The sequence below is a fragment of the Pteropus medius genome, unplaced genomic scaffold (genome assembly GCF_902729225.1).
Source record: "Pteropus medius unplaced genomic scaffold, Ma_sr-lr_union100, whole genome shotgun sequence".
NCBI lineage: Eukaryota > Metazoa > Chordata > Mammalia > Chiroptera > Pteropodidae > Pteropus > Pteropus medius.
This window is the reverse complement of record NW_024343732.1, coordinates 2024941-2051071: the sequence shown is the minus strand read 5'-3', so window position 1 is coordinate 2051071 and position 26131 is coordinate 2024941. Positions and strand designations below refer to the sequence as shown.

At 52.0% G+C, this 26131-nt stretch overlaps 1 protein-coding gene across 1 annotated transcript in view; it reads left to right on the top strand.

Moving 5' to 3' along the window:
* Window positions 1–26131, top strand: part of ELL (elongation factor for RNA polymerase II) — a 56948-nt gene that overhangs the window by 10700 nt on the left and 20117 nt on the right. Inside the window, exons 2-5 of the mRNA XM_039867887.1 lie at window positions 17719–17766; window positions 23090–23211; window positions 23569–23732; window positions 25827–26092. Of these exons, the coding sequence (XP_039723821.1) occupies window positions 17719–17766; window positions 23090–23211; window positions 23569–23732; window positions 25827–26092 (600 nt within the window). The remainder of the gene's footprint in view (window positions 1–17718; window positions 17767–23089; window positions 23212–23568; window positions 23733–25826; window positions 26093–26131) is intronic.

Here is a 26131-nt window from a genome sequence, read left to right as displayed (position 1 = left end):
CTCTGGAAACACAGGGCCAGCATGCAGTTTTCTGCTGGGGTTGGGAGGGTAGGCATCTGCCCCTGATTCCAGTTAGGCTCTGGCCGAAGTCCTTCAGCCCCTGGTCTCTGCTCTGTGGGTATACAGTGGGGCTGGAGTCATCTGAGGGGGAATTGTACCCATTAAAGGGTCAGTCGTTCTCATGGTGTCTTTCAAACATGCACTTCATGGCATAAGAATCAGATGATGGTGGCGTCAGACTGGTCTCTTATATGGAGATAGTGGGCAGCAGATGTCTCCTGCTCTCCAGGAGTGAGCTCTCCATGAGTTCTTATGGCCAGACCTTTCTCAGTTTAGGGTGAGTGCCATCTGTAGACAGATTCTGAGTTAGATACCAGTGGCCTGAAAGACCTGGGAAGGGCTTCTCAGGCAGGCCTCCCTGCCAAAGGACTGCGGTTTCTGGATTCTGTCAGCAGAAATGGCATGATTTTGCTGTTTTTAATCTTTTGACGTTGTTTCTCCCTTTTCAGAATTGGTGTAACTGTTGAACTGCTATAGACTGGGAGAGGTCCCAGAGCAGGGCGACTATGGGGAGATGTCTGCGTCAGGAGCAGGTCTCAGCTAGAAGAGTGTGTTCCCTCCTCCCCTGGTTGCACTATTTCGGTGTTGGACACTCTCAGATGTCTACTTGTTCCAGAGAAATGTGCTTAGCTCTGGCAAATGGGACAAAGACAGTGAGCACTGGGCACCTGTGTCCAACTTGTCTCCAGCCTGCTGTGGGGTTGAGACAAGGCCATGCTGACTCCCTTACCTGTGTACAGGATCCCACTGATTGAGAAACTTGAGCATAGAGCCACTGACCTGGTGATCTGTGCCAGCTCCTCCTGACAGCAAATGGAGCTAATGTTAAGAAGGATTTTGAGGTGGTTTTTGGCCTAGAGTGTAGGATTGATGATATGTGGCCTTCCCTGCTCTTAGCCCCGCCATCTGGCATCTCTGTGGGGAGGGTCCCCTCTTGTCTGTGAGCAGATGAGGTTAATGGCCCCTTTGCGTGAGCCTAAGTAAGAGTGGGGCCAATGAACCGGTCTGCCAGTTCAAGTGTGCAGGGCAAGGCTCATAGGCTGGCATTGGAAATTAGGCTGTTGCTGTGCTGGGAAGGCACAGGCTTTGGACCCCTTTCTTTCCCAGGGTTGGGGGGTGACTAACCAGGGTCTGTGCCCCAGAGCTGTGGTCTGACTGTACTTCGTCCTGGCATTTTCACAGGGCTCCTGCCTCTGCATCTTCTCTTCCTGGTCTTGGTCTTTCACCTGCAAACTCACTGAGGCCCAGATGCTTTTAGGTGACAGGAATTGCCAAGCGTGTGGTCTGCTGGGCACAGCTCAGGCTCAGTGAGTCAAGGTGGTGCCTACCTCCATGCCTTGTTCTTGGGGCTCCTGGTGCTGTTCCAGTGTTCAGAAGTGAACATACCTTGTGTACAGGCATCCCTCTACTGTTGCACAGCTCAGGGCTTGTGAGCTTGGGAGGGTGTTGTGGGCAGGTGACTAGAGGATGCAGGGCCCAGGCCTAGGGCAGTGTAGCAGGATGCCTTGCAGTGGCTGAGCTAGGGCTGGTTCTGAACTAGCCTGAAGACCTAGGGAGGCTGCCCACCATGCTGTGTTCATGTGGTGCCCAGTAGGCTTAGACACAGAAGTTCCAGGTGCCTGAGGTGCTGTCCCTCTGATAGCTGAGAGCCAGGGCGAGGGACAGGCCTTATTGTTTCCAAACCCTCATTGGTTTTGACTGCACATGGGCTGGGCAAGCTGCAAAGGGTGAGGGTAGTAGGGGAGAGGGGACTGGCCGGTTCCAGAGGGACTAGTGTCACTGTCCTGAAAACTGGGTCCCAGACCTGAGGGTTCTGGAGCCTGTAGCTGCTTCCTCTTCTGCCTTGTCACAGATGAATGGGACAGAAAACACTTGTGCACAGCAGTTTTGCACAGGAATCCAGGAAGAATCCTGAAGTCTGCAGAAAATTTAGGGGAAATTGAGAAGACTGAATCCCGTGTCATCATTTTCACTCATGTGTGTTCAGATTTTGTGACCCAGAGAGTCACAAGACTGCGTTTAAGAAAAAAACAAAACAGACCATAGTGGTATCAGTTATCCTACGCAGGGAGATCAATCCACAAAGCCTGCTGTCCTCTGCCCTCCACTGCCCATCCCGTCTGCACAGTGGCTGAACTCCTGTCTCCTAGAGACTGAAATGTAACAGTGTGTGCCCACCACTTGCCCATACCTCCACCTGAGTGAGGGCCACAGTTGGCTTGTGCCTCTCCCTCCCCAGGGGTCTGTGCCTTCATGCCCTCATACTGGGTGTCCTCTGTCTCCTCCTGACTCACTCTTGTCACGCCCACAACCCATGGAAAGCGCTCTATCAGCATAGATAGCTCTGTTTGTGGTTACAGTTACCGGAAACCTCTCTGTACCACATCCACAAGGCCTGCCTTGTGTTCTTATGGCGTCGCCCCAGGGTTGCTGTGTCTGTTCCCTGGGTCCCTTGCTGTCCTAGAGCCCTCATTCATCTCTGACCAGTGGACTGAGTATGTGGGTCCTTAATGGGGACATTGAGCTTCAATGACAGGCCATTCTTAGGGCCTTCCTATCCCACAGAGCTTTGAGGTATTGACGGCCTAACGCGGGGCTTCTTCCACCCATTACAGACCCCTTGTCTGGGCCAGCCAGATGGTGATGCTGCTGGGGGATGTTGGTGGGCAGTGATGTGTGATTCCTGATCATGCACCTCCTGGGCCCAAACCACCCTCATGGGGCACCTGGTGTCTTCTCCTCAACTGTCAAGGGCCTTTCTTTGGAAGTCTCCCATCCAGTGTCAGTGCCCTTACTGCCTCTGCCACCTCCTGCCCACCAAGGAGCGGGCTGCCGAAAGGATAGGACTTGAGGGAGGGCCTGGCATGTGCCAAGCCTTAGCTGTGAGCCATGAATTTGACTGGCCTCCCTTTTCTGGATCACTGCTTTCTGACTTTGTTTTGTTTTTACGTAGTGTGGCCAGCCCTTGGGCACCAGCAGGTGTGTCATACCAGCAGGAAGTGCCTGGGATCTTGTTTCCCTTGAACATCCTGTCTAGGTCCATGGGTCCCACCTGTGACTCTTTTCCATTGCTGGCTCCCCTGAGCTGCTGGCCTCTGACCCAGGATGCTTGCCCAGCTCAACCACGCAGAGCCAAGGGAGGGCTCAGCCCTAAACCGCTGCCCGCTAGTCCTGCCTTATTCCCCTCTTTCCCCGCAACAGTGGCCAATGGTTCATGCCACCTCTGCTGCGTTCTGGCACCTTCTCACTTCCTCTCACATACCAGATTATATGATTCTTCCTAATTTTGTGGTAGTGTTGGGCAGAAATGGTGTCTTGATCCCATTTGTGTTTTTCTGTGGCTTCCCATGTCTTTTAGCCACTTGCACTATCTTTTGTCTGCATGTATTGTCACCACTCCCTATTAGGTTGTCTGATTTTTAACGGGGTTCACTCTAGCGCCATTTGACCCTACGGTGCTCTCACTGTCGCTTCCTGAGTGCTGTCTGCTGGTGGACCACGTGAGATTGTTCCTTTTCGAAGGCTGGACCCACTGTACTCCTCATGGAACAAGATTGCCTCTCCTACGGGGAGTTTTGCCCTGAGTTGGTGGCTGGAAGTTTTCCTGGTGTCCCTGGAGTGATGCTTATTACTTATAGGCTGTGCTCTGGGGAATTGAATGTGTGACGTTGGCATGCAGCTGGCCGTTTGTCACTTTCCTGAGCGTGACTGTGGATCCAGCTGGCCAGTGGCTTTCAAGCACTCAGGCCATGTTGTTAGGCTGTTTTCCAGAGTTTTGGGTTTGCTTCAGCCACCTCATGATGTATTAGTGAGAACACACAAGCTGAGCTGTGAATTGGAAAGTACTGAATTCTGTGTGACCCTCAATGGTTCCCAGAGTTGGTTCACATATATCTCATGTTCGAGCCCATGTCTGTGACTCCTCAAGCAGGGCAGTGAATTAGACTGTGGCCCTGGGCTGGCCCCTGTCCTTGGGGCTGAGCAAGAGCCCATCAAGGTCTAGGCACGTGCACTATGCTCTCTTCAGGGACTAGGATGCACCAATCGTTGGCCCTGACACACAGCTGCTTCCTTGAAGGAAGCCCATGTTTCCCCATCTGTTCCTCTGTCCTGAAGAGACAGTTACTGTTTCTACCCTTGTTGGAGTCAGTTCCTGGGGAGGAAGCTGCTGACATGTCCTGCTCAGAGAAAATTGGATTCAGTGTGCAGGATTTCAGATGTCCTGAGAGGGTCGATGTGGCAGCACCTGTTTAAAGGAAGCCACAACAAACATCTGCAAGATGAACGCTTAGTGCCACTATCTGAGGGGTTCAGGCAAACGCCAAACATACACTGTATCCTTCTAGCAATGCCCACAACACAAACGACAGATGCGGGGATATGAGCACAGTCAGCAGTCATGTTTTACTTAATGAGCACTTATTATTACTATTATTATTATTATTGGCTTGATTTCACTTTGCTGAGTATTCTTTGAGGTTTTTGATATGGTTTGGGGAAGGGTTCTGGGTTCTGATGGTTCCCTTGGTTTAGGGGGCAGGGGCACCCCCTTTGTTAGGACCTGTCCCATCAGCTGTTTCTGATGGGGCCTCTTAGTGTGCCCAGAGCCCCTGGGCATCCTTTTTCTTAGTCCCTGTGGCCTGTTACCCTGGCAGGAGAGGAGATACAGTCAGGTCCCATGGCCATGGCACCCTAGCAGTGCCCCCCAGGTTTGAGGGTGTAACCTTGCTGGGTCCTTGGCGTCATTCCCATTTCACAGATGAGAAAACCAACCGACCCAAATATGGTGTCTCTCACTACCACAAGCCACACAGCCTCTTAAGGGTAGTCTCCCTGACCCTGGTGGCCTTGCCTCCTTGCTCATGTCAGGGGTGTGTGTGTGTGTGTGTGTGTGTGTGTGTGTGTGTTTAAACAATGTGGCAATGCTGTATATTCCAGTGTTCTGAAGCATAGAGGCCAGGGCTGGAAGCACACAAGCGGCTGAGCCGGTTTGTGCTGTTCGTACTTTGTTTCCGCAGCCAAATGAGTTAGGTCACCATCCTCACGTGACAAAGCCAGAGAGGTTAAGAGTCTGACTCAGGTCACACAGCTTTTAAATGGCAGATCCTAAAGCGGAAGCAAGTCTTGTGATCTAGCTTCTGGGCCCTGAGACAGGTTCGCTTTCAATTCTCAGCAACTGCTGGTGGCTCCTGTGCATAATTCTTGGCCTTCAGGCCCTGTTTCCCATCCGGATAGGACCAGCTGTTTGATGTGGAAATCAGGCAGGTGTACTGCTCTGATCTCCTGTAAAGAGAGAAGGAGACACCAGGTGCTGCCTCAGTCTTTAAGCAAGGCCTGGCCCTTGGGTTGGGTTTGAGTGGCCTGGGCTGGTATGGAAGAGGGAGCCCTGGCCGCGGCGGTCTTAGACCCTTCCTGGGGCAGCATGTGGCCAGTGTAAGACTGGATCAGCTGCTGGCCATGAGGAGGGCCATACAGGGCCCAGACCCCAGACCTCTTACCTTAGGCGATTCTGGGTCCTGGCCCAGAAGTCCAGAAAGGGTTTGGATTGTATGGGGCAGTCTCACTGCCAATCCACACAACTATCCAGTACTAACAAGGCAGTCCGTTTTCCTTTCCTGAATAGATCTCTGGTCCTCCTCCAGCTGAGCGGCCGGCCCGGAGTCATTCCAGGTTCCGCTTCCGTGATGGCTCAGATCAGGAGCTACTCCCAAAACCGAATTTCAGGCCTGAAGTAAAATGGTTTTAATGACCTGGGTTGATGAGTGGAAGACTTGATCTTGCCTCCTGGATGTTTCATGTTTCTGAAGTGACGTGTGCTCACTTGGAAGAGTTGGCATTGAGGTTATAGTGAGAGGCCTTGGCAGGGACCTCCTCCTATCACCAGGGTCACCTCCTTGTCCCTCCTACATGGATTGTACCTTTCCAGTAATGTTTTAAAAGTTGTTTCTCAAATCTGACTTGATTTTATTTATTCTTAAGTCCAGAAAGACAGGTTGTCTCCTGGGTGTGGCACATTACTGGGTCTTGGCAGGTCTGGCCTCGCTTTTTTTGGTCATCCTTCAGGACAATGCCCTGGGTCTCTGAGACAACACTGCTGGAGGGGACTTGTGTACTGGGATCAGAACAAAAATCTGAAGAGTGGGTATTGACCCAGCAGGCCTTTCCCAGGCTGTAGGGTGAAGAGGGGCATTTCCCAGGGACCAGGTGGCTGGTGAGCCCCTCCTTCTATCCATGGGGCCATGGGTCCATCCAGCCTTGGCTGACCTGCTTGCCCTGCTCATTGGGTAACCTGCATAGGTTAGAGATGGAAAAATATGCCATATTTGTGTTGTTCCATCTTCCTGAGTGTGGCACCTCACTTTCATTTATGATCTCCATTTTTTTGCCCAAGCTGAAGCCCCACACCGTGTGTTTAGGGAGCCAGGCTGTCTCTGCTCTGGCAGTAGCCTTAGCCTAAGAGGGGACAAAGGCATCATCATACTGCCTGGAGCCCAGGGTGAGCTCTGCAGAGCCTCGGTACAGAGAAGATCTCTTTTGGAAGGTGCCAGGTAGAGCTTCCCGGCATAGCCTGGTGGCAGCCCCTGCTCATCCTGGTCTCTGAGCTGCCTTTTTCCTTTCTAATTTCTTAAACAAATCACTGGGCTTTAGAAATGGTTTGTCTTGATTCATACAAGCACCCCTTTCCTTCTGAGTTACTCTCTGGACCTGGTCTCCATGCGGAGGATGAAGGCAGCTTCTGCTCGTCCCTCTCAGCTTCAGAGATCATGTAGGATCAGGAGCAGCAAGGCCAGGTCACCGCCTGGCCACCCTGTGCTTTGAGGTGCTGAGCCATGCTTTTCATTCTGGGGGTGGGAGGGGCCCTTAGGAGGAATCATAGAGAAGAGGGGCGTATACTTGTCCCAGCCTCTCTTGGCGTCATCTCAGCCTGGCCGATGGAGTCATTCCTTGCCAAGGGTATGAGGAGATGGGGCAGGAGGGATAGCCTCTCCAGAGAGCACAGCATGTGCCTGGAACATGCAAGGGTTGAGGGAGGCCACTGGACTCTGGGGAAGGGCGCCGGGAGTAGGAAGGGGAGACTCGAAAGAGGCAAGACGGGGGCCAGGCAGGGGCTCCCGACAGGCCTGGGGAGGGCCTTTTTATGTCTACATGTTTTTTCAGTCATGCGATGTATAATAATGTGTTCATGATATAATAATGGCATTTTAAATAACTGGAACCAAATGCTCCAGAACTCGGCTGTGAGCTCCCCACTGCATGGAGATCCCCTACCCCACCCCTGTGGGCACCAGGAAACTTTGGGTGCTGAGTCCCCAGCAGCACTGGTGTGTGGTGGTTGGTGTGCTGACGTTCTGTGCCTGAACTAGCACTTCATGTGGCTCATCTGGTGAGTCCTCACCCTGAGTTTGTCAGACCAAGAATAAATACTGGTTCAGAAACTGGATTAATTGGGGCTATTTTTTTTTTTTTTTTTTTTAAACTGGTGACTTCGTAAGCACCTTTCCAGTCTGACTATCCAAGGACAAGCCCCATTTGATTTGAGGTAGCTCCCAGTAAGTCAGTGAGTCATTGGCAGGGGCCATGGCCCTTTCTGGGCACAGATCCCCTCTCCAACACCTAAAATATATAGAATTACCAAGGAGATGCACTGCACAGACAATGAGTAAAGCATTATGTGTAACCTCTTAACAACTTTAGCATGTTAATGTGTTAAATGATAAGATCTAGCAGCAGATCTAATTGCTGTAATTTCAAAATAGTGGTGAGCAAAAATGGCCTTTGAAGACATCGGCACAACTAGCCTCTCGTGCTAAAGCAAATCAGAGTTGAAGCCACTTAAACTGCTGTAGCTTGTTGCCTGCATTTTTTTTTGTAACTGAAGGAAATGCTAAGTTTCAGTTGGTAGAAAGAGATGTGTTATTTTCTTCCCCCCTATTTTCAAGGACAACCCCAATTTGAGCCGTGTCTTATGGACTTCCTTCAATGCAGGGCCCTTAGGAGCTGTCCTGGGCAGGGGTGCTTCTGTAAGCTGCTGTGATGGATGATTAGGCTGCTTCTGGGTCTCTGTTTCGGAACAAGTCTCCTTGGAGAGGCAGGTGATCCCGCAGCCGTGGCCAGAGTAGGCCAAGTGGAATCTGGAGCCTCTCATGGTGCCAGGACATCAGAGAGGGTTCAGAGAAGGGCAGGGATGGGTCTGGAGCCAGCGCCAAGGGTCCCAGGGCCATCCTGGGACACTCTGAGCATCAAGACAATTAAGGACTATAATGCATTTGAGACCATTACAAAAGGCAGCCTGTGACTCTGTCTGAATTAGGCTTCTTCAGAGAAACATAACCAGTTTGAGGAGGGGGGACTTATTTTAAGGAATTGGCTCATTTGTTCATGGGGGCTGACAAGTCAGAAATCTGCAGTGCAGATCACCAGGCTGGAGACCCAGGGATGAGCTGATGTATCTCTAATCCAAAAGATGGGCTGGAGGCAGAATTTCTCCTTCCTGCAGAGGACCTTGGTCTTTTTCACTTAAGGCCTTTTACTGACTGGTTGAAGCCCACCTACATTGTCGAGGATAATCTGTTTTACTCAGAGTCCACTGGTTTAAATGTTAATCTCATCTAAGGAAGGCCTTCATTGCAACATCTAGACTGGTATTTGACCAAACAACTGGGTTCCGTGGTGTAGTTGAGTTGACACAAAATTTACTATCACACTGCTAATGGTAGGCATGCAAATAAATGAAAGAGAAGAAGGGAGGGCTTCTCCTTACAGCAGAATGCTGAGGCTGGCAGAGACGAACTGTATTTTACTCCCAGTACTGATGCTGTGGACAGTGGGACTGAGCCTGGGCTACAGGTAGGGAATAGGCATCTGCTGTCAGCTGCTTGAGGAGAAGGCAGACTGAACAGAGTGGCCCTGCCTGGGTGGTGAGAGTTAATGGCCCCATGGGGGCAGACAGACCCCAAGTACCTCTGCCTGGGATACTTCTGGGCCATGCCATGGTCACCTCGAGGCATGTGGCTGGAACACGCAGCACAGTTCATCATGGGTCATACTAGGTAGACCCAAAGTGTGGCATGCCCTAGTAAAGAAAGGGGGCGGAGGGTCCTGTGTTATCCTAAAATGTCAATGCCCTGAACGTCAAAGAACAGCCGAGAAACTTCCAGTTTAAAGATGTTCGATGAGACAAGGCAGCTCTGCTGTGTGCTGTTCTCCATGTGGGAGGGAGAGCGATGTAAGGACACCACTGAGCCAGGTGGCAGGCAACATGGAAGGTGGACAGTGGCACAGAATGTCCTGTTGATAAAAAACAGTGAAGCTGGTGGCTGCCATGTGGTTATGAAAGAGGATACCTTCGCTCCTTTGTTCAGCAGAACTCCAGCTGCCTGCTGGATTCTGGGGTACGTCAGCTTTTAGGCAAATATCTGAAGCTTATCTTGTCACTTTGAGCCAAGACCAGTAGCTTTCGTTTTTAGGCAGATGACAAAACAAAAGCAGCCTGACCTTTTCAGGGCAAAGCTCTCCTCCAGTGAGCTGGTTAACAAATGAGGATCTGCAGAGATGAGAACGACCTGAGTAGCTCCAGCTGAGGACACTGGTTGGCTGTCAGGGAGGGTGACAGGAGTGTCTGAAGCAGTGTGATCCTATTTGATGCAGAAGGAAAGGCAGTCAGGGAAAAGATACATCCCAAAGTGGCAGAGGGCCTACGGCTCCTTATCTGGGGAGGGTCTTGGGATCAAGTTCCTTCTTTGCCGCTTACTGAGCTGGTGACCTTGAGCCAAGCACCTGGCTTCCTGGGCCATAGTTTCCTCATCCACCCAAAGCTGGTCCTAGAAGCGTGTGGCCTTGTCCACAGGAGGTCCCCATGGTCAGGCTCTAGAGGGCCAGTGGGTGCTTAAGCACCTGGCCGAACGTGGCCCTGAGGGAGGCCAGCAGCACTGCCTTACCTGCCCTGCTGGGAGAGCCCATTTCAGTGACATTTCTCTTTGGCTCTTTGATCTGAACGATAGTCATCTTCTTGGGGAATAGTCAGCTGGTAAATCTTGGTGGACCCTACGCATGGCCTACTTGAACAGGACAGATCTTTTCATGGGATGGAACCCAGGTGGCAGCTGACCAGTGTGGAGAGGTGGCCAAGGATGAGCCTCACTGCTGACCTTCTTGGAGCCTTGCGCACAGTTCTCAGAACTCCAGGCTTGAGGATGCCCATCTTGAGGATGCTTTTCTGCCTGCTTGTCTATGTCCAGAGGGGCTCATGCTCACATGGCAGGGGCAGCCAGTAGAGGGCTTCTCCGTGGCTGGGGTTATGGCTAGAAGGGCAGCTAGGCCCTGTTCCTTGGGTCCCAGCAACTCCTAAGTGTCCAGAGTTTGAAAATCCAGGTTGTTCCAGGAAGGTCTGTTTCAAGTGATAGAGAATCCCTTTGTTCCCAAAGCCTGACACCTGGCCTGTCAGAGACTAAGTGAGGATCTGAAGGGACCTATCTATTCGTGGTTCTGTCAGTGATGAAACCTGAGCAACTGGCAACCCCTGGATCCTCATCTGCAGGTACAGGGCACCCCAAGGCTGAGGAAGGTGGATTCCTTACCTGGCAGCTCCCAGGTGCAGGTCATGGATGCAGGAGAGCACCTGCCATGGCTGGAGGCCATGGGGTGGGGTAGGGAGTTAGGGAGGGCATAATACCACAAAGAGAAGAGAAGGCTTTAGCCATGGCTTTTGTGTCTGTGATTTGTGCCTGCATCTCCTGACATGGGTTTGTGGTGCATTGCAGGGAGCAGATCTTGAGATGGAAGAAATTCAAGTTGAGCTGGGTGCTGACATGTGGAGCATTCAGGCAGCCAGCATCCTGCTGTGTCCTGAAGGACCCTGCAACTTGAGTCAGGCCCTCAGCTTCCTCTATGTCTGATGCTATCTGGACGATTGTCATGTCACCTCCTGGCCATGGGCGAAAGACAGGTTTAGGTAGAGTGAATTTGATACCGAGTTCAGCACCAGTTGTTGGTGAGTTTTAGTGAACAATTAAAAACAAAAATAAGCCCACTCAACATTCAACTCCTGGTGAGGCTGTATCAGAAGAGCATTAGTGCAAAGTTCCAACGTGTTTCTTGCCCCCTTTTCTGCATGTCCCTCCTGTATCAGTCGGTCTAGTCAGGGGCTCCCTGAGAAAGTGAGAAGAGGCCAGGGTGCTGTTCTTGAGGTCGGCTCCTTTTTGGATGGAAGGCCCTTAGGTCCCGGAGAAGAGCATGAGGCTTGGGCTGCAGACTCTGAGACATGGCACAGGCTTGCTCTGTCCCACGGGGGAGAGCAATACAAGACAAGGCGAGATCTGAGGTTTGGCCATCTGATGGCTACTGTTGTGAGGATAGGGCCAAGTCCAGAGTGTGACCTGGCCTCTCTGCAGGCCAGGTTCAGCCTGTAGGCTGTATGCTCTGGGTGTATACAGCAGGTACCCACATAGGGTGGCTTCTAAATTTTTCTATTTGAGGAAAGGCAGATAGGAAAGATGAAATAATAATGAGGCAAAAGTGTTAAAAGGAGGATCTGACCCAGACATGGGTTACACAGCTCAGAGAGGTGGCAGTGGTTGGTGGCTTGTGACAGCTGCACGCCCTGGAAGCAGGACTGGGATGTGCTGCCAGCAACTATGGGGTTCCAGTGTCTCAGAGGGGGATGGTGTCTTTCTATCTAATGGGAGCTAAGTGGAACAGAAATACGAAGAAGTGTTTAGTGAATGTTTTTCTCATTCGTTACTACGGGTTTTACAGAGGGTTTGGATAACCTGTGAAATTGAGGTAAGTTCAAGTGGAGTGTAGACCGAGTGTGAGACATGTGGGGACCTCAGGGCTGGTCTTTCTATGAGGTTGGGATCAGCTCTGCTGGTAGGTGGGGACCCCAGCCTTGTCTCATCACCTCTAGCAGCCCTATCCCCTCTCCTCGCCTCATTTTCCTCAGTTGTAACGACAGGCATGCTGGTAGCTGCATAGTTGAAGGTGAGAGTGGGTTTTGTGATGGAGGACGGCTGTCCACGACACCACAAGTCTTCATGTTCAGTTTGGCTGCGATTTCTAAGGAGAGCCTGTGCTCAGCAAATCCACGCAGCCCCCTCTGCTCAGGCCTCAGAAGCTGCCCACCTGCATTGAAGGGGGGCATGAGCCAGACCCTGCCCTGTGGGTCCTTTTGCATTCCTTGCACACCAGTGTCCCTTGTGCTCTGACCTGCTCAGTGCCTGCCTGCTAGCTCACCACTTTGGGCCTTGGAGTGATCGTTGCCCAAAGGACACAAGAGACCTGGTGGGGGGAGTGGTTTTGTCTCCTATGACCCAGGCCCAACTTGTTGGCCAAAGTGGTGTGTGGGCCAAGGGGCAGCATGTGCTGTAGCTCAGGGTAAGGGGTAGGTGTCTGGGGATGAGGACCCCACTACCCCATCCCACAGGGGGTGTCAGACTGAAACCAAACGATGTCCGCAAACTGCACCGTCTGGGCAGACAGCATCCAGGGAGCACAGACGGGAATCTGAGAGAGCCTTCAGTGGGGAGGGTGCTGGGGTCAGCAGTGCTCCAGAGCTTTTTTTTTGGAAAGGAAGTTGTAATATTTTGAAGATTTTTGTAAAACAGAACTATTTTTAAACAGAAAGGAAATAGCTATGATGCCAAAGCGCAAACCCCATAAAAGAAAAATTAATGAATGCCATTTCATCAGAATTAAGAATTTCTGGATTTTTCGAAGGATGCTGTTAAGAGAATGAAAAAACAGTCCATGGACTGAGAAAGAATCTTTGCAAAATTCATCTGATGAAGCTCTACAATATATAAAGAACTCTCGAAATGTGGTGATAAAAACATGACCCAGTTTTTAAAAATGCATTAGAGATTTGTGCAGCTTCACCAAAGAAGATATAAGAATGGCAGATGAAAAGATTTTCCACATCATTAGTTGTTAGGGAAATACAGATTAAAACTACAATGAGATATCACTTCATACTTATCAGAATGGTTAAAATAAAAAAAACCTGACAACACTAAATGCTGGCATAATTGGGGAGCAGCTGGAGCTCTCTTTTATTGCCGATGGGAATGCAAATGGTGCAGCCACTCTGGAGACAGTTCTGTGCTTTCCATGAAGTTACACATACACTTAACCATAGGACCCAGCAGTCATGCTCCTGGGTGTTCACTGAGTGAAATAAAAACTCATGTCCATACAAATCCTATACATGAATGTTTATGGCAGATTTACTTATTAGTCCCCCAAACTTAAAATGACCCAGTGTTCTCAGTCAGCAAATGAATGAACAAACTGATATTATAAAGTGGTTAATACTCAACAGTAAAAGGAATGGACTTTAGTGACAGCAGCATGGATGCATCTCAAAGGCATTATGCTAAGTGTGTGTGGTCAGCTGGATAAGGACCCCCGATAGATGTCCAGGTGTTAACCCCTGTAACCTGTGAATGTGATCTCATATGAGATCTTGAGATGGAGGTTTTTCCTGGATTATCTGGGGTGGGGGCAGGCTAAATATAATCAGAAGTGACCTTATAAGAGAGAAGCAAAGAGAGATTTGACACAGACAAGAAGAGAAGATGATGTTGTCACAGAGGGAGAGATTGGGGTGATGTGGCCAAAAGCTAAGGATGCCTGGGGTCCCAGAAGCTGGAAGAGGCAGGGAGGACCCTCCCCTGAAGCCTCCAGAGGCAGTACGGCCCTGCTGGTAACTTTGATTTCAGTTTAGGGACACTGATTTCAGACTTCTGGCCTCTAGGACTGAGAATAAATTTGTTTTAAGCCACCAAGTTTGTGGTAATTTGTTATAACAGGTACAGGAAACTAATACAGTGTAATTCTGTTTACATGGCTTTCTGTAAAAGGTGCAGCCATAGGGACAGAAAACAGTAGAGATTGCAGAGGGCAGGCCAGTGGGGGCACATAGGATTCCAGCAGAAAGGAAGGTGGCCTGTATAAGCACAGCATGCTGGCTGTGTTACTTGCTGACCCAAGAACAAACAAAACCTGTGGGAGGGTGTCAGGGCCAGTGTCAGGTGATTTACACCTGTTTTTCTAATCCTCATGGTTTTTTAAAAAACTTCCCTAAGCTTCCTTCCTGTATGCCTCCATGATTTTAGGCAGAAACACATGCTGTGCTGACCAATGTGTGGGTCCTGATTGACACCTGGCTCATAGCAGCTTGGAGTCTCTTTTCTTGGTTTTATGAGTCTGTCCTGTAATGTTGAATGTGTTGCCGGCCTCCTGGCCAAAGGGGAGGGGCTGCCATGGGCCTCTGTGCAGGCCCCGCCCTGGTTTCCCAGCTTGGCCCTGAACCAGTCACACCCAGTGGACTGACCTTTTGGGGACATGTCCCAGGCCTTCCTCTGTGTTTGTGGTTCACGGAAATGGCCCCTCACCGTCACAGACACTGTCTGAACTCTCCACAGCCTTCACGTCCTGCTCAGAACCTGCCAGGAAGTCTTGGGGAGGGTTCCTGAAAGGCATTTCCTCATCCTCTGTGCTTTACTGGAAAGTGGGGGACAGTTGCCAGAAGGTTAGCAGTCAGGCTTTTTCTCGGGACTTCACCATCCTCTTTCCCTGGTCACACTCTGCTCAGGAAAGTTGGATCCCAGCTCTACAGAATCAGACTCTCTTTAAGGAGGAACAGATGGCTTTTTGTCATTTTCCACAGGCATCTCTGGCTTATAGGGCTGGGGCTCCTCAGGCCAGGAAGATGTCAGGGAATGCACTGCCCGGGCGGTGTCGACACTGGCCAGTGGGCACTTCAGGACTGGTAGGAACAGCCTTGGTTGCTGTTTCCCATGCATGGCCTGTGGCAGGCATCCCAGGACTGTGCCCAAGTTGGGTCAGCCCTTGCTTGATCTGTTCTGTACACTGAGGCTGGAGTCTTTCTATGTGCACTTTTTGATTTAAACTTTCACATGGGAATGTTCATGGTTAGACGGGGCGGAGAATAATAGTTTCTGAGCTGTCACCCAGCCTCACCCACTGAACATCTGACAGTCTCGTCTCAGCTCTTTCCTGAAGATCCCTCTCACTTCATTCATTTGGTTTTGCTGGAGCATTTTTAAAACAATTCCAGATACTCTTTCATTTTATCCATGGCTGTTTTAATGACATTATTGAATGCCAGTAGATGTAGACACAAGCTTTGTGCAGCTCTGTGAGAACACAGAGCCCCAGCTGCTGGTACTCTGCTGGTTATCTCCATGAGGTCTTCATGGTGGCTGGTTCAAGTCGGGACCACACAGAGTGCGTGTCAGGTCTGTGGTAATCTGTAGCACTTCATCTTTCTTCCCTCGTGCTGTCCACCTATTGAAGAAACCAACAGGTTGGTCCTGTGGAATTTCCCATGTTCTGCTCTGATGATCATTCTCCCTTTGCTTTCTAGAAGCCCAATGCCTTCTGGAGCTGGCTCATTCTTTACTGTGGGGCCATCCCGTGCACTGTGGGGTGTTGGGCAGTGTCCCTGCTTCTACCCACCAGATGCCAGGAGCACCTTCTCTTTCAGCCGAGTTATGACAGCTAAAACTGTCCCGACATTGCATTGTCTCCTGGGGCAGAATCACCCACCACCTCAAGTTTAACTGTGCATTACCCACTGGCTTCCCGTGAACTGTGGCTGGACCTGGAGGTGATTTTGTAAGCCACTTCCTGTTTCCTCACCCTCAAACACTCTTCTCCATGGAGAGAGAGAAGGGGATTGTGGCCATCTTGAGTTCCTCCTTGTCCTTGCCCCATCTTATAGGAGGGGGTTCTCAGGCCAGCATTAGTGCCTCTTCCCACAGGCCATCCAGTCCCCTGACCATGACTGTCCTTCACCTGTTTTCTCCTGCACGAATCACCATCTTTACTATATGGCTTCTTCATTCAGGTGATGCCCCCCAGACAGGGAGCTGCCAGGGGGCTGGGTAACTGCAGGGTGCCCCTACCCCATTGTATTGAGGCCTTCTCACTGCCTGTTTGCCAGGCCTCCCTGCTCACTCCCAGTCTTGGCTAAAGCTTGGCACCAGCAATGATGCTTTTCCTGAGCTGCTCCCGGCTTCATCCCCATTTGTGGTTATTGGAAGATGGCATTCTACCACCCAGGGGCCTGACAGGGCCAGTGTTGACAGGGTTGGGCCTCCTGAGGACCCCTCTATACCTGCTGCTCAAGAGCTGCTGCAATGGACAGCTTAGACCCTGAGGGGGAGGGTGTAACCTCTGAGCCTGCAGTGAGAATGACATGACTCCCCCCTTCCCCAGAGGGTCTGAGGAGACTTGGGGCATTGCTGTGATGTTGCCTGAAGTGTAGCCCACTCAGGTGCCAGGTATGATAGGCATGGAGGCAGCAGTGCCATGCCAAAGGGTTTCAAGGGAAGTTAGGTTACCTGGTGACTTGCTAATTGCAATCATGTGCCTGACCTAGAAGCTACTGAGGCGACAGGGAAACAGTCAATGCCTGGGCCAGTTTGTCAGACTCTCCTGGCCCAGGGCATCAGGGCCCCCCTAACCTTATAAGCTGTCAGCCCCTACAGGGCCACTCCACTACTACCAAGGGGCAGGCCGGGACTTGAGAGGTGGCCAGCCTCTCAGCTTGTGGGTCCACTAGCTGCTGCGAGGGAGACAAACTCAGCCAACTTGAACCCTGAGTGAGGGCTGCACACATACCCCCTTTACCAGAAGCCCCCTCTTTTGCTTAGAATCTCGAAGGACCCAATCCACCACTCAGAGCTACTCCACTACTCAGAGTTACTCCACCTCCCCAAGGTCTGCTGTGGTAACTGGCATTCTGGTTGGGGAGTTGATAGGCAGCCACTCAGGGAGGATCTGTGTATGGGGCGGGTAGGAGGGAGCCTCCTTCACTCTAGGTGGGGCCGGGAGGCCAGAGTGTTGGGTTTAGTGATTGAAGTGGGAGAGCCCAGTCCCTGGCTGTCGTGCGGGGGAGGCTCGTGGGGACAGGTTGGCACAGGGGTAGATTTGGGCCTTATGGGTTTGAGGCCTGAAGGAGGAGGTTGTGGTGACAAGCCAGGACTGCACTGTGGGACAGCATCTGCTACACAGAGGTGGGTGCTGTGCCCAATGTAGGTGGGAAGGAGAGGTGCAGCCTTCCATATGGATTCGTGTTCTTTCCAAAATTCCACCAGAAGGCTGATCTCTGAATACCTGAAGCTTAAAATATTTGAGTTTTTTACTATATATTTTATGACATTTGGAAATTCTGCCACCCCAAGCGTAGTGACAAACTGTTCTAAAGCTATGACATGGGAGCTGGGCAGGCATTGGGCTCTGTCCTGCCAGTGGTGGAGGGCCAGAGTCACCTCATCAGCCTGCTTCATGGCTGGTGGTGCTCATCCACCCTTATTTCCATTTAGAAAGGGAATCTGTGGGGCTGGGTGGCCGGGGCTGATGTTAGTTTGGGAACATTGGTGAGGGGCTGCCCACTGCCTGTGTCTCTATTCGTGCCACTCATGTACCCTCAGTCCTGGCCCCCGTGCCATCCAGGGAACTCATATTGATCCTTCAAAACTCTGCTCTGGTGACCTTTCCCTATTTTTTTCAGACTTGTGTTTTCTCTCACCTTTTCTGAGTGCACAGCTCTTAACCTTGCTCCTTAGATATCTGGAAGCGAGTCTCTGGAATTCCAGGTATCTTTTGACATTTTCTTGTTTTGCTTATATGCAGGATTCTGTTTCGCTGAGACCATCAATTCGATTTCAAGGAAGCCAAGGGGTGAGTAGTTTTTGTTCCTCATATTTGGAATTGTGGGACCGGTTTATTCTAGCCTGTTATGGCTCGCTGGGCACAGTAGTAGTAGAGTGCAATGTTTGGCCCCATCCACCTCTGTGCCAGGTCAGTCCCAATACCAGGCCAGGCTCTACCTCTGGATGTACCCAGGCTGGTCCTAGGACCCTTGGGTCCACAACAGGCTATCTGTGGACAGAAGGCAGCTCTCCTGTCCAGTGGCCCCTCAGGGTCCCTCCCTTTCTTCCTATAGCTGATGCATACAAGCCTCCAACCCCTGTTCTTACCTAGTCTCTGAACTGATTCAAAGCTGTGGCCCCAGAGCCCAAGCTGTGTCCTCCCTACTGTGGGGCACTCCTCTCCCTCTGTGGACCCAAGACCCATGGGTGTTTGTCTGTTTTTTGGTACTGGGGGGTATAGAAACTCAGCACCCCCATTTTTTTCTGAAATGTATTCATTCTAAATGACCTCCCTACCAAACACCCCGTGGAACATTTTAGTTTTTCTTTTAATCTTTATTGCAAGTCTTTTGTTTTTATCTGAAGAATTACCAAATGTATCTTAAGTCAGTTTCCACCAATGGCTGGCTGGCTCCTTACAGAACCAGGGAGATCTGTGGGTTTCAGCCAGGGTGCTCAGCTAGGGTGCTCCAGAGAGGTTGCCTCTAGGAGATGCATGTATCTTCCCGTGCTACACATGTGTGCATGTGCAGATACAGAGATACCGAGGCATGCTTATCGGGCAGGCAAGGAGCCGGCACTGCAGTCCACAGAGGGGCTTCTTCCTCGTCAGGGAGACTCAGTTTCCCTCTTAAGGCCTTCAGCTGATTGGATGAGGCCCACCCAGACCATTAAGAGTCCTCTCCTTTACCTAAAGTCAGCTGATTTGGGATGTCACTGTGTGTACAGAATACTTCCATGCATACCCAGATTAGCACTAATGATGTTGGGGTTACAGCCTGGCCTGGGGACACACAAACTGACCATCACACCAATACCAGTCAAGGTCGGTGAGACATCCCAAAAGTTCTCGACCCCCCTAATCTCCCCATGCCTCCATCAGCCCCATTGGAGGCTTGTGGTCACCCTTTTGCCATCTTCCCTGGGACATTTCCCCAGGGGTTGGAGGTCTCTGTTAAGGGCGGGGCTAGCCTAGGTTTGTAGCCAGACTGGCCCCCATGGCGCCCTCTGGTGGCCATAGACACCCTGTGCCCTCAGCAGCTGTGGGAAGAAGCTTGTGCACAGAAAGGGCCACCAGGGTCAGTGTTCACTTTTCAGCAAGACCCCTCATGGATACTCATAGATTTGCTTTTAGGTTCTCCTGAGCCATACCCCATATCCCCTGAATTCCTGTGGAAAGCCTGAGAGCTACATCCATTCCAGATGTGAGGTCCCACCACCTTAGTTTTAGAATCATTCTTTGCCTGCTTTTTTTTTTCCCTCCTGGGCTTTCTTAAGCATAATGGAGTTTATAGATAGTCTGGCACAGAGGCACTGAGCTCCAGGCAGGCCAGCTTGTGATTCTTCACAAGGAGGCTCTTCCCTTTGTGAGCCCGTATGAGGGCTGGAGAGGCCGTGTGGCAAGGGAGGCGTTGTTCTTCCCTGGCTTGCTACATAGGTTCAGGCTCTGGGTCTGCCCCTGTGACATCCGGACCTCATCCTCCTCCTGGACATTGATGGGATGCATGGCCCTCCCCTTTGCCAGGTGTGAAGGGCCTGATCTGGTGCCAGGCTTCATGTGCACAGTCACTCAGATGGTCGTGGGGGAGGCAGGATGCCTCGGCTCTCCTCCCCTAGTTCTCCTAGTTGCTCTGCTGCATGAGCACAGCTGAGCCTATGTGTTCCTAAGAAATGAGAAGGGCACTTTGCTCTCTGTACCCCACCTGCAGGGTTAGAGATGGAGCAGGAGGTAGGGTGCATATGAGAAGCAGGAACCCAGCAGGGCTAGATGGAACAGGCTCATTAGTGGATGATAAGGACCTGTTCCCCAGAGGCCCATGAAGCTGATGGACTGAAGATTGAGACCCCATCTGTAGGCTCCTTTGCTTGGGACCTCTCTCTGTCCTTCAGTATCCTCATCTACCACTAGATGGGGACCTTGTTCACTTAGAGAGTCCTGTGCAAAAGAACATGGCCTTAAGAGAACCCAGAACGAGCTTACTTTGCTCCTGGTGCATGTCCTCCTAAGACGTGAATGCAGTGCATCTGGCATAGGATCACAGCGTCACACACCTCCTGGGTGGGTGTCAGATCTGTCTTGGCCACCTCCCAGCCTAGGCTGGGTGCTCCACAAAAGCCGGGCCATGAAGACATGCAGCTGAGTCCAATGTTGGCTGGTTCCTTCATCATTTTCATTCCCAGAAAATGATGAAGAACACTCTGTGGCATTTGCCACATTCCCTGGAGAGTTTGGCTGCACCTGAGTGCATCTGGTCCCCAGGGCGGTGTCTGCCAGAGCAAAATGCTCACCTGTCCATTTGCCAGGTTCATATTTGCATCTGTTCTCTGTACTCTCAGGGGCACTGAGCTGGCTGACTGTCCCCTCTGCTGTCAGGGGGTCACTTCTGAATTGACAGCTGGTGAAGCACCCCCACCTGGCCAGTCCCATCTGCAAACTCTTAAGTTGAAAAAAGGAGGAGAGGTAGGGATTCATCCAGGGCTGTTCAGGGCCTTGATGTTTCCCTGGGCTATGGCAGGAGTCCAAGCTGCAGTTTCTAGAACGAAGTCTGGCAGCACTGGTCTCTGGCCTTTGGCCATTGTCTATGCATCTAGGAACCAAGTCTGCAGGAGCAGTTAGGATGTGCTCAAGATGGAGCCACAAGGTGCTTGTTGCTGTGTTGGTTACAGGGACAATTTGGAAACATCTTTTAAAATCTCTAGAAGGGGGTTCGGAGTTCAGAGCCATCGTGAGCCATGGTTGAGCAGCTGAAACTCCCGGAGCCACAGGCGGGGGTGGGCGAGATGGTGCATTGCTTCTCTAAGCCCATGGAGAGTGACGAGAAGAAGGTGCTCAGAAAGGGCCCTGGGTGTGGGAGTCTGGAAGTGAGGTCTCCAGCCGGGCAGGTGAGCAGAAGAGGCTGCTTTGCACCTAGAAGGTATGTTCAGCCACAGTAGTAACTTTCTCTTCCCAGAATGGTTCCCTGGGAATGAAAATGATGAAGAAAACTGGCAGTCTCTGAAAATCCCTCTGGCCAGAGAGGACCTGGTCAGTGGTGTTTGGGTCCTATGTGCACCTGTTTCCTCTTTTTCCCTGAAGGGATGGGCCAGTGCTGTCCTCCTCACAGTGTTGCCCCCACCTGGGACATGATTTGTCTCCAGAGCTCTCCCCTGCACCGCACAAGAGGCCCCACATATCTGGGGAAGGGCAGCAGCCAACTTAAGATGGATTTCAAAGGGAGGAGAAGGTAAAAGGCCTCTGGCCAGAACCTGGCCCAACCACCCCACCACCGAGGAGCCAGTGACCCCCGTGGGCCTCAGACCTCAGAGGCACTCAAGCCTTCTGGAATGGGATGAGCCAAGCATGTTTACTGCTCTGGTCTGTTTGTCACACAGACATGTGCTCCTGTCCCCCATAACCTCATGTCGGGGCTGCCATCGGCCACACCCAAACCTGGTGCACTCGGGCCAGCTGAGGGCTACATGGTGGCCCCTGAGCCAGGGAAGCCAAGATTCAGTTCAGAGAGCACACACACAGCTGTTGTGCTTCAGGCCATGTCCTAGAACACATACTGAGCTCTGCTGTGGCTCAGAAACAGCTGTGCATTCTTGGGCCATTCCTGCCCAGCTGACTGGTTTCCCTGCTGGTCTCAGAGACTGGTAACCATTAACCAGTACCATTAACCAGCAGGAAAATGGCCCATTAACCAGAGGATTTCACAGCAGTGGTGCCACAAAGCCAGGGAGGGGCAGAGGCTTTGAGAACCTGCCATGCAGAGCTCCCAGCAAACCTTCCCCCGACCCCCTAGCTGTCCTGAGGGCACTGGCCCTCAGTGCCCCCTATGTGTGTCTTCTCTCCGTCACTAGCAGCACCAGGCTTTCCTGAGCATTGGTATCAAGCCCTGTCACCCACTGTCCTACACAGACCAGCCTCTGGGCTCTGTGCTGGGCCCTCCCCTCCCCTCCCTTTGGGATGAATTTTGGAAGTGGGCATATATGCCTGGGTGGAAAATGCCCACACAGAGTGAAAGGGTCACAGTGAAGAGTCCCCTACCCTGTTCAGGGGGAAGTGCAATGGCTGCTCCCTGTGCAGGCTCAAGTAGGGTGTCTGCAGAGTGGTGGATGGGCCTCTGTACACTTGGCCTAGTCCCACCATCAGCTCTCTTCTGGGCTGCAGGGAATATCCTGGAGCTGTCACAGGTAGGCTTCCTGTAGCCCTATGTCCTCTGGCAAGCATCCCTCTTGTCTTGATCTGGCATGAGCCGGATCTATCATGGTTCTGACGGCACTGTTTGGAGTTGTTCTGTGGCTGGAGCCAGGGTACATCCTCCCCTCCTGACTTCTCGGATGGGATTGGGTCTGCACAGGCTGGCAGGGGCAGGGGTGGGGTGGGTACCCAGGGCCATGAGGGCCACTGCCCCCTGAGAGCTGAGATGGCAAGATACTGCCTGGGGAGGTCAGGTCCCTGCCAGGGTGAGGGAGAGGATTAAGGTGGACGAGGAAGAACCACCCACGTCGGGCTCAGGTTTTCTGAAAGCTCCTTTTAATTTTGCTGACTATAATGTACAGGCTTCCTACCATATTCTGGGCAGCTGCTCATTGTGCACCCAGCTTTAGGTGTATCTCCCTGTGACCCTCAGAGGCCTTGTTCATGGCCACAGGACAGTAGACAGACACTCAGGTGGAGTCTGTGTCCACATGGAGGAGGTGGAGTGGGGGTTGCTTAGCAGGAGCGAGGGTCAGAACATCTTGGCTGCCCATCATCCCCTGCCAATTGCTAATGCTTGTCTTGTCTCATTTCATTTTTGAGGGTATCCCAAGCCAGATGTGTTGTTTGGTGGGTGGGGAAACTGAGTCACAGTCCAGACCCAGGTGGAGTCCCTCCCTTTAGGCTCATGGTGAGCTCTCTGTGCTCCTCTGACTGCAATGCCACTACCAAGGGAACTGAGGATTCTGAGCATTGCTGGGGGAAGGTGATAGGTACCAGCCATAGGTCCTGTCACTGCCAGGAAAGCCGAAGTGTATCTTGAAGGAAACACTAGCATGTTCTTGCTGTAAGGGTCTTGCTGCATGGACAGGTGGGGTTCAGCAGCTGGCTTGTCCCATGGTCCCCTCTGTGCTGCTGCCCCCATGATGACACCCCCCTCTCCATGCAGCACATCTCCATCCCCCAGCCCAACTGCCCCTCGGAGGCTCGGACCTTCTCCTTCTACCTCTCCAACATCGGCCGCGACAGCCCCCAGGGCAGTTTCGACTGCATCCAGCAGTACATCTCCAGGTGAGGCCCGGAGGGACAGCCCTGCCTCTCCAACCTCCACCCTGGGGCTCCCACAACCTAGCCCACTGTGCATATGTTTGCCTACCATCTCTGGCCCAGTGCCCCTTTCTTTTAGATGAGCTGCTCTTGCTCTTTTCACTGTGTCCAGAGTGTGGGTGTGGGTCCTGGCGTGTTGCCTCTGGCCCAGGGGCCTGGGTCCTCTTGTTTCTTCTGGGTCAAGGTGTACCCTTTTGAAACCACGTGGCTCCAGTCAGTGTTGAGCCCTGTTTCCCGGCAGGGGTGGGAGGGTGCAGGCCCCAAGATGTCTCCCCATCTCCCAGGTGTTCTCATCTTGGTTCCCGGCACCTTGTCTTGCAGCCATGGGGATGTCCACCTGGACTGCCTGGGTAGCATCCAGGACAAAATCACAGTGTGCGCCACTGACGACTCCTATCAGAAGGCGCGGCAGAGCATGGCGCAGGCTGAGGAGGAGACTCGGAGCCGTGGTGCCATTGTCATCAAACCTGGAGGACGCTACTTGGGTGAGGATGGGGGCCTGGAGCTCCACCCATGGCGGGGGGTTCCACCTGTGGGCAACTATTTAAGGAGCCAGAGGCATTCAGGGCTTATCCAGGCCAGGAGTAGGAATGGTAGATGACAGAGCTGTGGCCCCCGAGCTGGACCAGCCAGTTTCATGTCGGGTCAGGAAGAAGATCCTCCTGCATTGATTGAGGGCTATTTCATCTGCCACCTCCAAACCTCCAGGTAGACGCAGGGTCCGAGAACTGGAGAAATTTGAATCCATGGGCCCTCTCCCAGGTCGTGGCTTCAGGGACCTCTGCCTTTCAGGGTCACAAACATGCTCCATGAAGTTAGGGTTGCCATCTTTCCTCTGGCTGTCACCTTCTGCCCTCACCAGCCCAGCTGACTCCTACCCAAGGCCGTTGTGGCTGACATGGTGGCCTGCTGCTGTGTTAGGACCAGCGAGGGACTGTTGGGTTGAGACCTGGAAGGAAAGGCATTGATCTCTGCTCACCTAGAAGGCTCCAGCAGCTCAGCATCTGCTCAGAAATTATTGTGAAATTGAGATACCAACAATGTTAAAAATGGGGAGAAAAGTAGAGTTTATTAAGAAAGCTCTACCACCCAGCTGCAGCTTTCCCACGTCCTGGACCTAGTCAGAGTTAAAGAGTCATCAGACTTTATTGCCAGGTAAAGAGGGGCATAAAGTTAGAGAAGCATGAACTGGCTCACAGCAAATGAGGACCTCGATGGCTTCATGGAGTTTCTGTCTTGAGAAGAGGTGGGAAGATTTCAAACCCCCCGCAAAGCAAGCCTGTGATTTTCCTTGCTTGGCAGTGGGGTTGGCTTTGAATGCAACCTGAGACTTCATTGCAGGAGTCTGTCCTACCAGTCATGCTGGGCCCTAGTGGGTGTGGCCATGCTGCCCAGAGAGCCCGGGCCCTGGGCTGTGAGTAGCCCGCGGCTAGGGTCAGAATCCAAAAGTGCTTCACCTACTTGCTGTCACCTAAATATGCAAATGTGGACATTCATACACATCTTAATAAATTTCTGGGTCCTTTGGCCAAAAACTTGGTCAAAATTTGTCTTATTGGACCACTTTGGGTACAACAAGAGTTTTTGCTGTGGTTTATAATATGATGGAAACACTCATCTGCCAGTCTCTGAAAACACAGATGGGCACATCCGACTGTGTCAGGCCTCTCCCCTCCCCATGTCAACCCTTCAGCTGGGTCCTCTGGGGATGAAGTCAGGCCCCGAGGATTCGAAAAGCACTTCTTGTGTTAATCTGACAAATCAGATTTGAGGAATAAGAGCAAAAAGAAGTCATGTGAAGAGTTTTTTGGCCCAAAGATTCAAGGCGTTGGCTGACCTTTTGGCCATTCACAGCCCTCCATGGCAGAGGCTCCGTCCAAGACAGAGTTAACAACTTCCTCCCTTGAGAACAGTACTCACTGGCTCGATGGAGGGATGGCTGTAGTGGACCCATAGTCTATTTGTACAGGGAGGGTGGGGAGCAGCCCACTGCCCCTGGGGCTCTAGGCAACTCACATCTGCCCAAGGAGTGAGTGCTTGGGGCTACAGCTGGGGAGCTGCTAGCACCTCAGTCTCCAGAGCAGCTGCCAAGCAGTCCTGACACCTTTATTCCTTTTTTTCATAAAAGAATGGCGGATCCCTTAGGGGCAGCATAGGGCTATGAAGTACAAGCTCTTGGGGCACCTGCGTCTGGCAGTTCAGGGACTCCCCAACCTTTTAACATCAAAAAGGGTCATAGACCAACTCTTTCTCCCTGTGGTAGTTGGCGTTTTTTGCCCCCAGGATTCAGGTTGTCCACAATGAAGTCAGTTAATGGCCCTAAACATGCTTCTACTTCCTGCAGCTCCCACTTCTGATCCTGCAGGTGCCCAGTGAGCTGTATGTGGTCAGCAGGTGGTACTCTCAGCCGCCCAAAGTCCCCACCAAGCAGGCCAGGCTGGGCATGCTGGCTTGTTAGGGGTGCAGTGCTATTGGCCATCACTTCCCATGCTTAGGAACTTGGTGTTGGTTACAGACAGTGGGACATCTTGGCCACCTCAAAACCCCCTTCAATCCTTAATACCTGGTTCTTGTGGCAGGTAAGAAGGTTCAGTTTCGGAAACCAGCCCCAGGGGCGATGGATGCTGTGCCCTCCCGGAAGCGTGCAACCCCCATCAATCTGGCAAGTGCCATCAAGAAAAGCGGTGTTAGCGGGGGCGGTGGGGTGTCTCAGAGGCCCTTCCGTGACCGGGTACTACACCTTTTGGCACTGAGGCCCTACCGGAAAGCTGAATTATTGCTGCGGCTACAGAAGGATGGCCTGGCGCAGGCGGATAAGGACATGCTGGACAGTCTCCTCCAGCAGGTGCGTGCTTGCCCAGGGCTGGGCTGGGGTAGGTAGGGG